Below are 14,859 nucleotides of genomic sequence, written 5' to 3' on the forward strand. Positions count from 1 at the left end.
TCTGATTGCCCTTACTTGTTAAAAAGCTAAGACCTCAGATTTAATTGTCTTCCTTCAGTCTCTTTGCAAAGACTTAACACTTGTATTCTCAGGAACTAATGGCTTTACCTTAACTCTGCCCCTCCACCATCTATTATATGGTGTGAGGAAAAGGCTACTGAACAGCTTTAAAACAGCTCATCAAAAACAGGAATATGGATAAATTACAAAACAGTGTACTTTCTAGTTAAAGAATGGATTTTTTTGTTTGTTTTTTCTTTTGGCCGTATGGCTTATGGGATCTTAGTTCCCTGACCAGGGATCGAACCTAGGGCCCCGGCAGTGGAAGTGCAGAGTCCTAACCACTGGACCACCAGGGAAGTCCCCAAAGAATGGATTTTTGTGAGCTGACTGAAAAAGACAAACTGATAATACATAAGGTTCGATACTGTGGTAAGACATGGGATTGTCATGAAAATTAAATGAGATAATATATTAGGTACTTAGCACTGTGTCAACCTGAGCCTAGCATTTGCTTCTATCACAGCGCTTTAGTCACAGTACCTTACGATGATCTGTTTATGCATCTTCTCCTTTACTGGACCATAAGCTGCCCAAGGGCAAGGACTCTCATTAATCGCTACACTGTCAGCCTCTACCCTGGAGTCCACGTGGGGAGGCTGCTCAACCACACTCAGGAAGAAGGACCAGATTGGTGTTTCAGCCTCGTCATTAGTCACCAGACTTGGTATACTCATCTGGCGATCTAGGAAATAACGACTGGGTACTCTTTCACATTACCAACATACAAATTCCACTCATGAGGCTGACAATAGATTTCTGTGATGAAGATGAACATTCCCATTCCCCCGGGACCATCTCCATGCACCAAAACTGAAAACAAGCTTTAGCAATAGGTTAATGGGATGAGGTTATGCTTTTGACCCAGACATAAACTGCAGCTTTCTAATAACGTCAAACATATAAGAAAAACACAATTTTCGAAAGAAAAAAGAAACACAATCTTCAATTACAATGGAAAAGCAGAATATGCTATGTCTCCAGCCATAGCCTTACTTTTCAGTTTCTTTTTTTTTTTTTTAATTATTATTTTTGGCTGCACCACATGGCTTGCTGGAGTTCCTGGACCAGGAATCGAACCCGAGTCCTCAGCAGTGAAAGCGCGGAGTCTTAACCACTGGACTGCCAGGGAGTTCCCCATTGCCTTAGTTGAGACTCTCCTTGCTTCTTGCCTGAGCTATTGCCACAGCTTCCAAACTCAACTCCCTGCCTCCCTCTCATGCCTTCAATCCATCCTCTTCCCAGATGTCAGTTTTTCTCAAACACCAATCCTCATGTCACTCCCTTGTTTAAAGCTGACTGCCAAGTCCTAACACCTACAGGACAGGGTTCAAATCTCAGCATCCTGACATCCCTGGCCTGACCTCCGTCATGGCACTTACACCCACCTGCCACCCTCCTGGACTGCTTGCTGCTAAGGGAAAGGGCTTGTTTCTAATTCCTCTCTGTGATCCTGGCGCCTTGCAGACGGTCTGACCAGATAGGAGGGATCGAGACACATTCACTGGCTGGGTGCAAACATCCTAATGAAAAACCCTGGTGGCCTCCCCTGACCAACAGTCCGACTGAGCTTTCGTGCCTCACCGAGAGAGCAGTTGCTCTGCATCCGTCCGTCTGTGGAGCAGCGAAGCATAGAGCCTATCACCTGGCCACCTACTACCACCACCCGGATATCCTTTCCGTGGGACTCCTTCACGTACTTCTGGAACAGGTAGGGCACATCGTGGCGGATCACATGGCAGATATCTGAGAGGTGGTGTTTATCTCTTGCGAGAAAAACAGCTTTTCCTTTAAGAAGAAAGACAAAGAGCAAGAGAAGTAGTTAGAAGCCTCTGAGCGCAGTCCTTGCCATCCCACCTCCAGGTCCAGAGTCATCCATTCTTTCCCAACTCGCCTCACTGTGGCCCCTTCAATTTCTCTGAATCGACTCTTGCGTCTTATCAAATGGCCGTCGAACCTCATTTTTTTCTGGGTTTTACTCAGGTCCTTCTCCTTTCACAACTCTTTTTTCAAAATGAAATCGAAATGTATTCCAGAAACGCCCAGAAGGGGCCAAAATAACTTCCTAGGGATCTAGTCAATTCGGTTCCAGAAACAGTCAGCACCGCCTATCACCCCAGGATGCTGATTTGGTAGAGTCCATGTCTCACTCACGTTTTTTTCTAAATCCTCACACCTCACACTAGGCTCGATGCACAAAGCAAGTGTCAATCAATGCTTACAGAACATAACTAACTGAACATACTTTAGAGGAATTCCCAGTCAAGATGGACAGAGACCCACAAAAGATAATGACACAGCCTGATATAGCATCAGGAGAGGTCTGTGCAAAATACTATGGGGGTTCAAAGAGGGAGCCACTGCCAGATGTGCTTCCTCCTTTTAAACATAAGAAACTTATTATTTGGCTGTACCCGTTTAATTCTGAAAGGAATGATCCGTACTTCTATTGATCTCTGGGAAAAGCATTCTTTCCTGACTCCAAATTCTGTATTTTCTGCTTGAATCACTTATGCTTTTGCAGTTATTTGGCATCTGCTTTTCCATTTGCATATTAGCTAACAGGTATGAGCGGGGGGCCCTGACAGGTTTGCTCTGTAAACCTGACATAAGCATGCCATACCCTGATCCTTCTTGTTCGCAAACATGGAAAAAAGAGATGGTTTTCCTAAGATATGTGTCACCACCTTAAAAAGAGTGGGACATTTCTGAAGTCTTAATAAAAAGAGGAATGGGTATCAGCCCCTAGTGGCCTATAAGACCAAAAAGTAACCTCCAAACCATGTCTCAATCATTGGACATCTGGCACCAGGAGATCTGGCATCTGGCAGCAGATGGCTGGGATTCAATGATAGGCACTGGGGATTCTCTGGACATAGGTAGGATTTTCAGCAGAGATGGGGGCTAAAAATATGGACTTTGTTCCTTGGTTCCTGGCACAGAGGTTCTAATATGGGGCTTAGTCTGCAGTTAATAAAGGAGCTACAGTTTGAAAGCAAGGAGGAAAAAAACTGGGCAGGGGGAAGGGCACTAAGATTAGTTAATCATCTACTGTGTGCCAAACACTTTATTTTTTAAAAAAATTATTTCTCTTACACTTCATACTAGCTCTATGAAGCCATTAGGACAAGGATAGTTATTTTTGTTTTACAGAAGAGGAAAATAAAGGTCCACAGGATTAGTAACTTTCTCAAAGGCATAGCCTGCATGAGTCCACTGCCTTCTTTAGATTTATTTCCATATACTAGAGCCTAACAACTGCTGTGACTTTGTTTACTCCCTACCCATTTTCCCTAAGATGTGTGTGCTACACTAGCAACGACCAATCTGAAAATAAAATTAAGATCACAATTCCGTTTACGATAGTATCAAAAGGAATAAAAAAACTTAGGAATACATTTAACCAAAGAAGCTCAAGACTTATACACTGAAAACTACAAAATATTTGAAAGAACTTAAAGATTGAAATAAATGCAAAGACATTCCATGTTCAGAAATTGGAAGATTAATATTGTTAAGATGGCAATACTCCTCAAATTGATCTACAAACTCAGTGCAATCCCCACCAAAATTCCAACTTCCTGTTTTGCAGAAATCGATATGATGATCCTAAAATTCATATGTAAATGCAAGGGACCCCAAATAGCCAATGCAATCTTGAGAAAGAAGGACAAAGTTGGAGGACTTGTATTTCCCAATTTCAAAACTTTCTACCAAGTTACAGTAACAAGATAGTGTGGCCTGGCATAAGGATAGACATATAGATGAATGGAATAGAATTGAGAGCCCAGAATAAACTCTCATACAGATCGTCAATTTTTGATTTTTGGCAAGAGTTCCAAGAGCATTCAGTGGGGAACCAACAGTCTCTTCAACAAATAATACTGAGAAAACTGGATATCCACAGGCAAAAGGATGAAGTTGGACCTTCATCACACCATATACAAAAATTAATTCAAAATGGCTCAAAGACCCAAATGTAACGGCTAAAACTGTAAAACTCTTAGGAGGAGAGATAGGTGTAAATCTGTGTGACCTTGGATTAGGCAAGCACAAAACGACATCAAAAATACAAGTAACCAAAGGAAAAAATAGATAAATTGAACTTCATTAAAACTTTTGTGTATCAAAGAATACTATCAAAAAAGTGAAAACACGACCTACAGAGTGGGAAAACATCATGCTCAAATTATGTATCTGATAAGACAGTAGTAGCCACAATATATAAAGAGCTGTAAAAAAGTCAATAAAAGACCAATAAGCCAACTGGAAAATGGGCAAAGGATTTGAATAGTCATTCCTTCAAAGAAGATATACAAATGGCCAATAATATGAAAAGATGTTCAATGTTAGTCATTAGGGAACTACAGATCAAAACCATAATAATATACCACATTATACCCAGTAGGATGGCTATAATAAAAACAAATTACACATTTAAAAGTTGCTAAGAAAGTAAATCTTAAAAGTTTTCATAATAAGAGAAAAAAATTATGTAACTATGTATGGTGACAGATGTTAACTAGACCTATTGTGATCATTTTGCAATATAGACAAATATCGAATCACTATGTTGTACACCTGAAGCTAATATAATGTTTGCATGTCAATTATACTTCAAGTTTAAAAAAGACTTTAAAAATAAATATATAAAGTGGGCCCACACATTACTAATGCTTGGAAAACATGCATTGTGGCTTGTGGCTTGTTTTTACGGTGGAGGTATGGTGACCATTTGCATAATTTGTCGAGGCAAATTAATATACCCAATATAAAAGTTTTGTTTAGTATGTGAAGAAATTGGAACTTCATACATCGCTGGTGGGAATGTAAAATGGCATAACTGCTGTGGAAAACAGTTTGGCAACTCCCCTAAAGTTAAACACAGAGTTACCATACGACCCTGCAATTCTACTCTTAGGTGTATACCCAAGAGAAAAGAAAACATATGTTCACACAAAAACTTGTACATGAATGTTCATAGCAGCATTATTTATAATAGCCACAAAGTAAAGCAACCCAAATGTCCATCACCAGATGAACAGATAAACAAAATGTGGCATATCCATACAATAGAACATTACTGAGTCATAAAAAGGGATAAAAAAACGGATCCATGCTACAACATGATGATCCTTGCAAACATTACGCTAAGTCAGAGAAACCCACACAAAAGGCCACATATTGTATGGTTCCATTGATATGAAATGTCCAAAAGAGGCAAAGCCACAGAAACAGAAAACAGATTAGTGGTTGCCAGGGACTAGGGGAGGGGCCCTTGGGACTGACCTTTAACAAGTACAGGGTTTCTTTTTGGGGTGATGGAAATGTTATGGAATGAGATAGTGTAATGGTTGTACAGAAGAGTGAAGATACTAAAATCCTCTGAATTATATAATTTAAAATGGTACATTTTTGTTTTGTGAATTATATCTCAATTTTAAAAATATCTAAAAATACTATATCTTCTATTTAATTTGTTTAGTGTCTGTCTTTCCCTTCTACAATGTGAGCTCCTGGAGGGCAGGAATTTTTGTTCTGCTCCTTTCTGTATCTCCTTGGCACTTTGTGGGCACTCAATAAAGATTAGCTGAGTTTTATTTTATGTATATTTTACCACAATAAAAAACCAGTTGAGACATTGCATTTTTGCACTGTAGTACATGTGAATCATCTCGCCACCCAGACTCATTTCTCTCACTTCTTAGCAGGACCACTTCCCTTTCCCAGGTTGCTTTGCCCACACCTGTTTCTGTATGTTGCTCATCCAGTTCAAACTCCACATTCCAACTTAAGTCTCCTTTTCTTCCACCGAAGCCTTCCCTGACTCAGGGCAGAGTGGGCCCCTCCCTCCGTTTGGCTCAGACAGGCATTCACCAGCCATCGCCCTGAAGTGCTACTTCTCTACTCTCTACACAATGGAGATGAGAGCAGTGAGTGTGTCAAGTTCATGGGAACTGCTCATTCCATGTCCATTAGGGTACCTCCTCTCATTCCAGATGCCCTGAGCAGTTAAGGATGCCATCTGGGTATCATCAGGAGGTACTCGCTCTCATACCACAAGGGAGGGGGATGGCTTTCTGCTGCATACGTCCTCTTCAACTACTATGTCTTGAGCACTGTAGTAGGTCTTGGAGACAGAGATGGGCAGGACCTGATTCCCACCCCCTGAGCAGCTCACAGTCAAAAAGGGGAAAAGGCACATAAATCTATAACTGTCATAAGCCGTAGTACTATGCTAGCGGCATGGATGAAGTGCTTCGGAAACACAAAGGGAAGGGCAATTAATTTTGTCTGGAAGAGAGGGAAGGAGACCAGGGATGTGGACAGAGAAGAAATGACGTGGAGCTGGCCTTAAAGCCCGAGCAGAAGTTCACTAGAGGGCAGAGGAAGATGGCGTTCCCAGCAAAGGGAAGAGAGCAGAGGTTTAAAAACAGCAGAATACATGGTCTAGTCTGGAATGGATTACAGAGGGTTCACGTGGCTAGAGAAAGTTGCAAAGGAAGATGGATGCTGTTCGTCCAGGGCCTTCAGTGCCACGGTGAGGAATATAAACAGTATGTAATAGGCAACACCAGTTCTTGGGAGGGTTTTTCAGCAAAGGAGTGACAAGAAGAGATCTTTGTTTCAGAGAAATTGCTCCCCCCAACGAATACAGGATGCCCTGGCAGTGAAGTTAGGGAAAGCAGTCAGAATCAAGTCAGGAGTCTGCTGCCACAGTCCAGGGAAGGGCTGGGAAGGGTCTGAACAAAGCAAGGACAGTGCGGACAGCGAGGAGGGGACAGAAGTAGGGACTACACCACAAGCTCCGCAAGGGGGAGCTCCGTCTCCTCCGAGCAGAGAGGAGGCCCAAACAGAAGCCCGGGAAGAGGGGCACTGACCCCGGTGTCCGCGCGTGCTCTTCACCACGACTGGGTAGCCCAGCGGCTCGGCTTCATCGATCATTTTTGAGAAGTCTTCGTGCCCACCTGTCAAGAAAAGCAAAAGTCAGTGAGGGTGAGGCTGATGGTCCAGGGCTCTGGGGGAATTCTCTGGAGGCCTCACATCCCTCTGCTTAAGGCAACGTGAACCCATTCCATCGGACAGACACGCACTGTGCAAGTGCCACACAAAAGGTGGGAACAGAGAGATCAGGAAAGCAGCATTATCACGCGCTCCCACATGGCAGCGGCTTCATGCGCTCTGGTTCACGCAATCGTCATGACAACCCCGCAGGCAGGGCAGGGATTCTTCCCTTACCTTGGCTGTGGTAGGCGGAATTCTAAGAAGGCCCCCAAGATTCCTACCCGCTGGTGTACGTGCTCTGTATAACCCCCTCTCCTGAGTGTAGGGGGGACAAGTGACTATGCTGGGATAGCATTCCTGCAATTAGGCTAATAATCAGTTGACTTTGAGTTAATCAAAAGGGAGATGATTCTTGGTGGACCTGACCTAATCAGGAGAGCCCTGTAAAAGAAGGTGAAGCATCAGAGAAACTCTCCTGCTGGCCTTGAGGGAGCAAACTGCCATGTTGGAGAGAAGTCCATGTGACAGGGCCAACAGGCAGCCTCTAAGAGCTGAGAATGGCCCTCAGTTGACAGCCAGCAAGTAAGTGGGAACCTCAGTCCTACAACTACAAGGAACTGAATGCCAACAGTAAGCCTGGAAGACCCCAGACCTCAGATGTGGTCCCAGCCCAGCTGCCCTGGCGAGACCTAAGCAAAGAGTCCAGCTATGCTGTGGCTGGACTTCAGACCTCCAGAAACTGTGAGATGATAAATGGGTGTTGTTTAAGCTGCTATGTTTTCAGTAGATTGTTGTACTGCAGTAGAAAACCAATACCCAAAGAAACCAAGCCTGGGATATTTCTCACCCAAAGGTAAGGCATGATTTGAAAGCCCGAATTGGCTCCACTACACTCCTTTAAGCCTTCATTTAAAAAATATGAATATTAATCTTTGGGGGACCATTATTCTACCTACCACAGGTGATACTGTAGTTCATCAATTTTTTTTTTTTTTTTTTTTGGCGGTACACGGGCCTCTCACTGCTGCGGCCTCTCCCATTGCGGAGCACAGGCTCCAGACGCACAGGCTCAGTGGCCATGGCTCACGGGCCCAGCCACTCTGCAGCATGTGGGATCTTCCCGGACCTGGGCACGAACCTGCATCCCCTGCAACGGCAGGCGGACTCTCAACCACTGCGTCACCAGGGAAGCCCAGTTCATCAATTTTTTGCAAAGCAAAATACTCTGGGATACTAATAAGACCTGTCACAAAAGTGCTAATGATTAAAAAAAAATAAAGCAGCATGAAAAGGCTGTGTAGATAATCCGGGGCATCTTTACAATGAGGACATTTTATAAGAAGAGAACTCCCAGCTTCCTGACACCCACTGATAAATATAACTCGTTTCTAGCCATCCTTTTGTCCTTCCCTCATAATACAGTGCAAGAGGGGTCCTGCTTATCTGAGGCCATCCCCGCACCTGTGCCCCGGACCCCTTTCCCTCTCACCTCCTCAGGGATCTTGCACCATTAAGTGTCCCCTCTCTGCTGTATCTTCAACCTCTCAGTTCAGAATTCCAGCAGCATTTTAAACATGCTCAGTAATCTCCCATCTTAAACAAATAAAACCCATTCCTTCACCCTGCATCATCTCTTAACTACAACCTTGTATCCTTACAATCAAGCTACTCAAAGGGTTTCAGTTTCCTCACTTCCCATTCACTTCCTCATCCTTGACAAGTTGGCTTTTCTCCCTATGGCTGAACTGAAGCTGTGTTCATTGAATTCCCTGTTGCTAAATCCAACACACATCTCCATGAGTATGTTACGCATCCTCTCAGAATTAAACACCCCTTTTAATTACACCATCCTTCTTGGGATGTTCTTTCCATTGGCTTCTGTCATCTCTCTTCTTTCTGTTCTCACCTCTCCAGGTGCTCTTACTTGGCCTCTTGCATAGGTCCTTCTTCCTTTTCCTATTCCCTAAAGGATTCCCTCTCGAACCCTCTTTTATTAAATGTTGTTATTTTATTGTGGTAAAATATACATAACGTAAAAGTTACCATTTGAACCATTTTAGGTGTACAGCTCAGGCCTCTCTTCATTCTGCATCTTCTCCCTGAGTAATCTCATCCATTCTTGTGACTTCACTTAACATAATGGAAGTTTCCAAATCCACTTCCTTAGTCTACACCTCTCTCAGGAGCTCCAGATCCATTTACCTGCTGCCTACTGAATAGTTTTACTTTTACATACTACAGACACCTCAAACAGAATGTGTCCCAAACTATAATAACCTCTTCCGACAATGCCTTGCCCTACCCACCAATCTGTTTCTCCTCTCCCATGGTTCTAGTCTCAGTGAGTGTTCGCTTTCACATCTGGTTGCCCAAACCAGAAACCAGAGTCACTCTTGATTCCTCTCCATGCTCCGCATAGCCACTCAATCATCATGTCCTAATATTTCTGTCTCCTTCCTAAGTCCTGAATCTGTTCACTTATCTTCATTCTTACTATGGCCACCTTAGTTTAGACTATCATTGCTCATTTGCATTGTTTATAAAGCCTACCAGTACATATCCTGGCTCTACTTTGCCTCTGGTCCAATTCCTTCTCCACAGTGTAGCCAAAGTGACATTCTGAACTCTGATCAGGCCATTTCCTTGCTTAAAGCCCTCCAATAACTTCCTGTTAGTCTCAGGATTACCCCTGATCTCTTTCATGTACTGTATATGGTGACTTCTTATCTTTCTAGCCTTATATCTCAACCCTATCTCCTTGATGTTCCACAAACTACTCAAAATACCACCAATCGGTCATGCTCTCTCTTGCCTCTAGGTCTTTCTATATTCTGCTTTCTTCTTAGACTGCTCCCCTGTCCCCCTTGCTTTAGCTGGATAACTTCAGCTAGTTTAGATGTTCTCTCTTTTGGGAAGCCTTCTTTCCTCATCACCTACTAAACGAAATTAGGAGCTCTCCTGTGTATTCCCATACCACCTTGCGCTAACTCTTATCCTGGCACTGCACTGAAACTGCCTCTGATGAACTGGGAATGCCCTGAGGGTAGGACTCTCTTGTTGCTAGAGCCTAGAGCCTATTGTGGTAGTTGGCACACAGTGTGTACCAGCTACATATTTAATGAATGAATTCCAGAGAGAAAGAAGTAAAGACATTTCAGACAGAGGGAATGACTATGATAAAGACTCAAGATGTTGAATCATCTAAGATGAACAGATTCGCCTTGAAAACCAACAAGAGATGCCAGAGGCCTTCTGGGGAGAGAGAACATAGGGATGCAGGCTATTTGGAAAGACAAGTCTCAATCCTATTTTAAGGACACTCACCATAGGAGAAGGTGTCCGGCATGGGGACCCCATGTCCAGCCAGCTCCTGGAATGTCCAGAATTTGTTGATGCAGTTTAGAATGCTCTGTGGGCGGTTGACTAAGCGGCAGCCCAACTTCTCCAGGTGTCGTAGGACGGTGATGTCACTGTCCGACTGCACTGAGGGTGTGGGCACCCGGACGAGCACCACGTCTGGGAAAGTGGTGAGCACCTTCTGGTTCAGCCGCAGGCCTGCAATCAAAGGAAGAAATGAGCTCTGGGCTGGCCATCATCTAGTCCCACCAGAAGCACTGGTTCCAACAGACTCCTCAAGACTGAACCTAGCAGGAAGATAGCCTTGAAAACGGCACTTGGATATCCTGTTGTAATGAGAAGCTACCGTCCACCCTATACTCCAAACACATGGGCAGAGCACGACATTGAGGAAACACAAAAGAATGAACAGGGTGGGGCCGGGGGGGGGGGAAGAGCAGCATATCAAGAATGATCCAAGTTAGAAGAATCCATAGGAGATAATGCAGTCCAGCACCCTCCTTCCATGTAGGACTAGTGTTACTCAAAATGTAGTGGCTTAGGAGGCTGGACACTTAATGACAAGGAATGCAGTAAAGGTCACTTACGGTATCTTTACCACTCTTATGACTTCATCTTTAAAAGTCATCTGGAATATTACGAATATAATGAATGTAAAAATGTCAATGTTAGGTAAAAAAAAACAGGATACAAAATTATCAGTACAAGTTAGAAAACGCTAGAAGGAAATATACCAACATTTTAACAGTGGGTAATGGGACTATAGATGAGTTTCTATTTATACTTATCAGTATTTTCCAAAATATCTCCAACTGTGTATTACCTTGATACCAAAAAACTTTAAAAAAATCAATATACTAAAAATCAATTCAATATTAAGAAAAACTAGAATGCATCACAGAACAATTGGTCTATATAGCCAAAGGACTTAAACCTGTATGATACTGGATGAACTGGTAGTATTAGCTTGTAGTGAAGACTCAGAGGAACAGGAGTGCAGTCTCAATTATCTGTGCGGCTCCATGCAGAAGAATTATTTGGCTTGTCTTCTATGACCTCAGGAGGTACAGCTGAGGAGTTATCCAAAAGAGCATTATTTTGTCTGACTGTTCACTTCTGTATCCCCAGCGCCTAGAACAGTATCTGCTGCATGATAGGCACTCAGTGTTTGTTTAATTATACAGAAGCTACATGGAGATAGATTTGGGCTCAACAAAAGGGATACTTTTCCTCTGCCTTAGGATGGAATGGGCTGAGTGAGGCTCATGAGTCATCCGAGGATGGCACAGAAGGAATGCAAAAGTTAATAAGTTCACAGCAACCTGCCTGATCTCTTTCAACCCTGATATCTTATGGTTTGCATTACTCTAAGTAGTTACGTAGGCATCTCCGGTGCACCCAGCATCTGGGGATGGAATGATGGAGACAGGAAATAGACTGGATAGGGCAATGAGAAGTGAGTTCAGGGAACTACTTGGTCTGCCTTAGTGAACCTTAAAGGAGTCTCTAAAGTGCTCTACAGAAAACATTTTAAACACAGTTTGAGAACCATCTTTTAGGCTTTAACCTAAAGCACCTTCGCTTTCATAAGTGATAAAAGTGTACAACCATATAACTCCAAGAAAACAAAAGGTACTAAGGAAGTTACTATTCCTCTATTGTGGGATGAATAATATCAATATAAAAACTCTAAGCAAAACAAAACAAAAGCAAGCAAACAGAAAAACCAAAACCACAAAACTACTACATGGATCTAACTTGCACAGTTTCCTCTCATTCTAGAGGTTTCACCAATTTAAAAAAAAGAGAGTAAGCACAATCATTAAGTTAAATTGTTTTTAGTACTTCTGCTGATAGTGTGAACCCAAGGAAATGGAATATAATTCTCAGGGGTGATTTGTAAAGAGCATTCAGGTTATCTTTACTTTGCCATCAGAAAACAGTATCATTTATACATGCTTTTTCCTTTGCCACTTAGCGCCCCTGGGGAAAATAATATGAAAGCGGGAAAAGAGTAAACCCTGAATAATATCCTCAAAACTGGTAGGAGAAGAAAGAAAAGTATTCAAGTTGGTGAAAATGGCAAGTAAAATACAGAACACTGAGGGGAAAAGCAACAGCCCAGAACAACATTACATAATGAGATAATTTATGCAAAAATGCTTTGAGAACCACAAAACGCTATAGATATGCAAGGCACTGGCATTATTATCACACAGACACTCTACTGAGCAAGGTAGGACACTGTATGGAGATTTGTACCACCTGATGAGAAAAAATGGCTTTGCAACAGAAAAGTGACCTAGAGAGATGAGAAGCAGCAGAAACGTCTGGGTTTTAAATCTCAACATGAGACCACAGACAAACGGTAAAACTTCTAAATGGGAAGAAAAGAATTCAGTCATTTCTGGAAATACCAACCACAAGTGGAGAGAGACAGCTCAGCCTCGATAAGCAGATTCACGTACACCTAGGAAGTCTTACCAGGATTTCATCTCTCTTCTCCAAAGGTAAATCTTTGGGCTTGGCTCATTCCAACTGAAGCCTTTAATAAATGAAGAATGGAATGGGTTAACGTGGAGCTGAAAAGGCTCTCCCAAGCAGTTAGACAGGTCTGTTCTCTGACTGTGCTGGCCGTCCAGCTCTGTGCAGAGAGGGACGTGACGTGTTTAGGGAAAACATATGCACAACCAGTTACTTCTCTGCCCATTGACCCAGCTCCAGCATCCTTGCTAAGGGGCAATGTCACTTGTCCCATGTTCATGCCCATTTTCTTTGCTGTTTGCACCTTGTCTAAATCACCATTTCTAGAAGTAGGAGACAAGAGTCTGCTGCTCACCGTGGCATCCTTTAGCAGGAAGAGCAATTCCACAGAGCCACGGCCAAGCACAGTTTGGGTTTAAGGCTGGCACTTGGCAAACCTGTCAGTGAATTCTGAAGCTTTTAATTAGCGATCTCTCTCCCTCTCCCCATTGATATCTCCTTTTGGGAAAGGATGGAGCTTAATGTGTCACCTTTCCTGGGATCCTTAATGTTCCCACTGCAATCTATGGGCCTTAAACCAAGGGAATGAAGTGCTGATGCAGGACCTCAAGGAGGGCAGGGCTCTGCTTGGCTGCCAGCAACGGAAGGAAAGCCCTGAACAATGAGGGGCTCGTGCCCTCAATAACAAGGGATTTCACATGATTGAGTGCCCTAGTGCCCTCAGGCATCACCTTGATCTGGGAAGCAAGGTGGGGGGAAAGGAGCTGAGTTACTTCTGGGACATTTGGGGATCTTCCAGATTGCGAGACTGGGATTGAGATTTACTATTTAGCCTCAAACCACTTTTTTTAAAAAACTAAAATGATCACTATGTCCCCCAACAGGTCAATAAGATCGTGAAAAAGATCAGTCCCCAAACTAGTTAGTATAATGACCAATAGCCAACCTAGTCTAAATCAACTTTTTGAAACCACAATATTTTCTCCATATTACTTCTAAAAAGAATAATATACTTTTATGGGTAATTATGTTTTTGACTCTATTATTTATATTTGGAAATATTTTAATGTATTAAAAACAAGACAGAAAAATGAGTAACTTTTCCAAAGAACTGAGCCTGTTTTTTTTCTAACCTATATATTGGATTAAATTAATTCTACAAAACTAGACTTTTGCATTTATATGTACAACAGCAAAGAAATGCGCTTAATAATACAGGGAAATAGCTTTAGAAAGAAACAAGTCATTACTGGAAAGTAGAGCTCTAAGAATTAAAACCCATTCTCAATCATTCATACCAATACAGGGAAGAAGCATGGAAAATAAAAGGTGCAGTCATCCAGATCTGAATTTGCCTAACATTTTTACTGATCATCTACTGTGTTTGAAGAACTTTGCCAAGAACATTCATATGTATTATTGCATTTAAATTAAAGGCATCTTGTTAAAAAAAAACACAAAACAACATAGAGAACAGACTTGTGGTTGCCAAGGGGGAGGGAGGGAGGGAGAGGGATGGACTGGGAGTTTGGGGTTAGCAGATGCAAACTATTACATTTAGAGTAAATAAACAACAAGGTCCTGCTATATAGCACAGGGAACCGTATTCAGTATCCTGGGATAAACCATAATGGAAAAGAATATAAAAAAAGAATGTATATATATGTATAACTGAGTCACTTTGCCGCACAGCAGAAATTAGCATGACATTGTAAATCAACTACGCTTCAATTAAAAAAAGAAAACATCTTGTATATGCATCCCTGCACTAGATCTGACTGTCAAAGTCTTTGCATTTACACAGAACTGATGCACAGTGGGTCCAGACCAGTGGGCACACAATACTCATTCATGTACACACATATGCATCCCTGGCTTCACAACTAAAAAGCAAGCTTCTTGTACGCTAGGAAAAAAACCCACAAAAACCCTTCATGTACAAAGCAAGTGGCA

General features: G+C 42.5%; 1 protein-coding gene and 1 non-coding gene across 3 annotated transcripts in view; both read right to left on the reverse strand.

Annotated features, from left to right (window-relative positions):
- RIMKLA (ribosomal modification protein rimK like family member A) overlaps positions 1-14,859 on the reverse strand; it is a 37,934-nt gene that overhangs the window by 11,726 nt on the left and 11,349 nt on the right. For both annotated transcript variants that reach the window (XR_011377422.1, XM_030867385.3), the window contains exons 2-4: positions 10,390-10,620; positions 6,942-7,028; positions 1,645-1,848 (exon numbers count right to left, since the gene is read on the reverse strand). Coding sequence is in view for 1 of the 2 variants with exons in the window: in XM_030867385.3 (XP_030723245.1) it covers positions 1,645-1,848; positions 6,942-7,028; positions 10,390-10,620 (522 nt within the window). In the remaining variant the exon portion in view is untranslated. The remainder of the gene's footprint in view (positions 1-1,644; positions 1,849-6,941; positions 7,029-10,389; positions 10,621-14,859) is intronic.
- Positions 287-359, reverse strand: TRNAG-UCC (transfer RNA glycine (anticodon UCC)). Its single transcript has one exon. It is a non-coding gene; the product is annotated as a tRNA-Gly (tRNA).

This window comes from Globicephala melas, chromosome 1 (assembly GCF_963455315.2).
Source record: "Globicephala melas chromosome 1, mGloMel1.2, whole genome shotgun sequence".
Lineage (NCBI taxonomy): Eukaryota > Metazoa > Chordata > Mammalia > Artiodactyla > Delphinidae > Globicephala > Globicephala melas.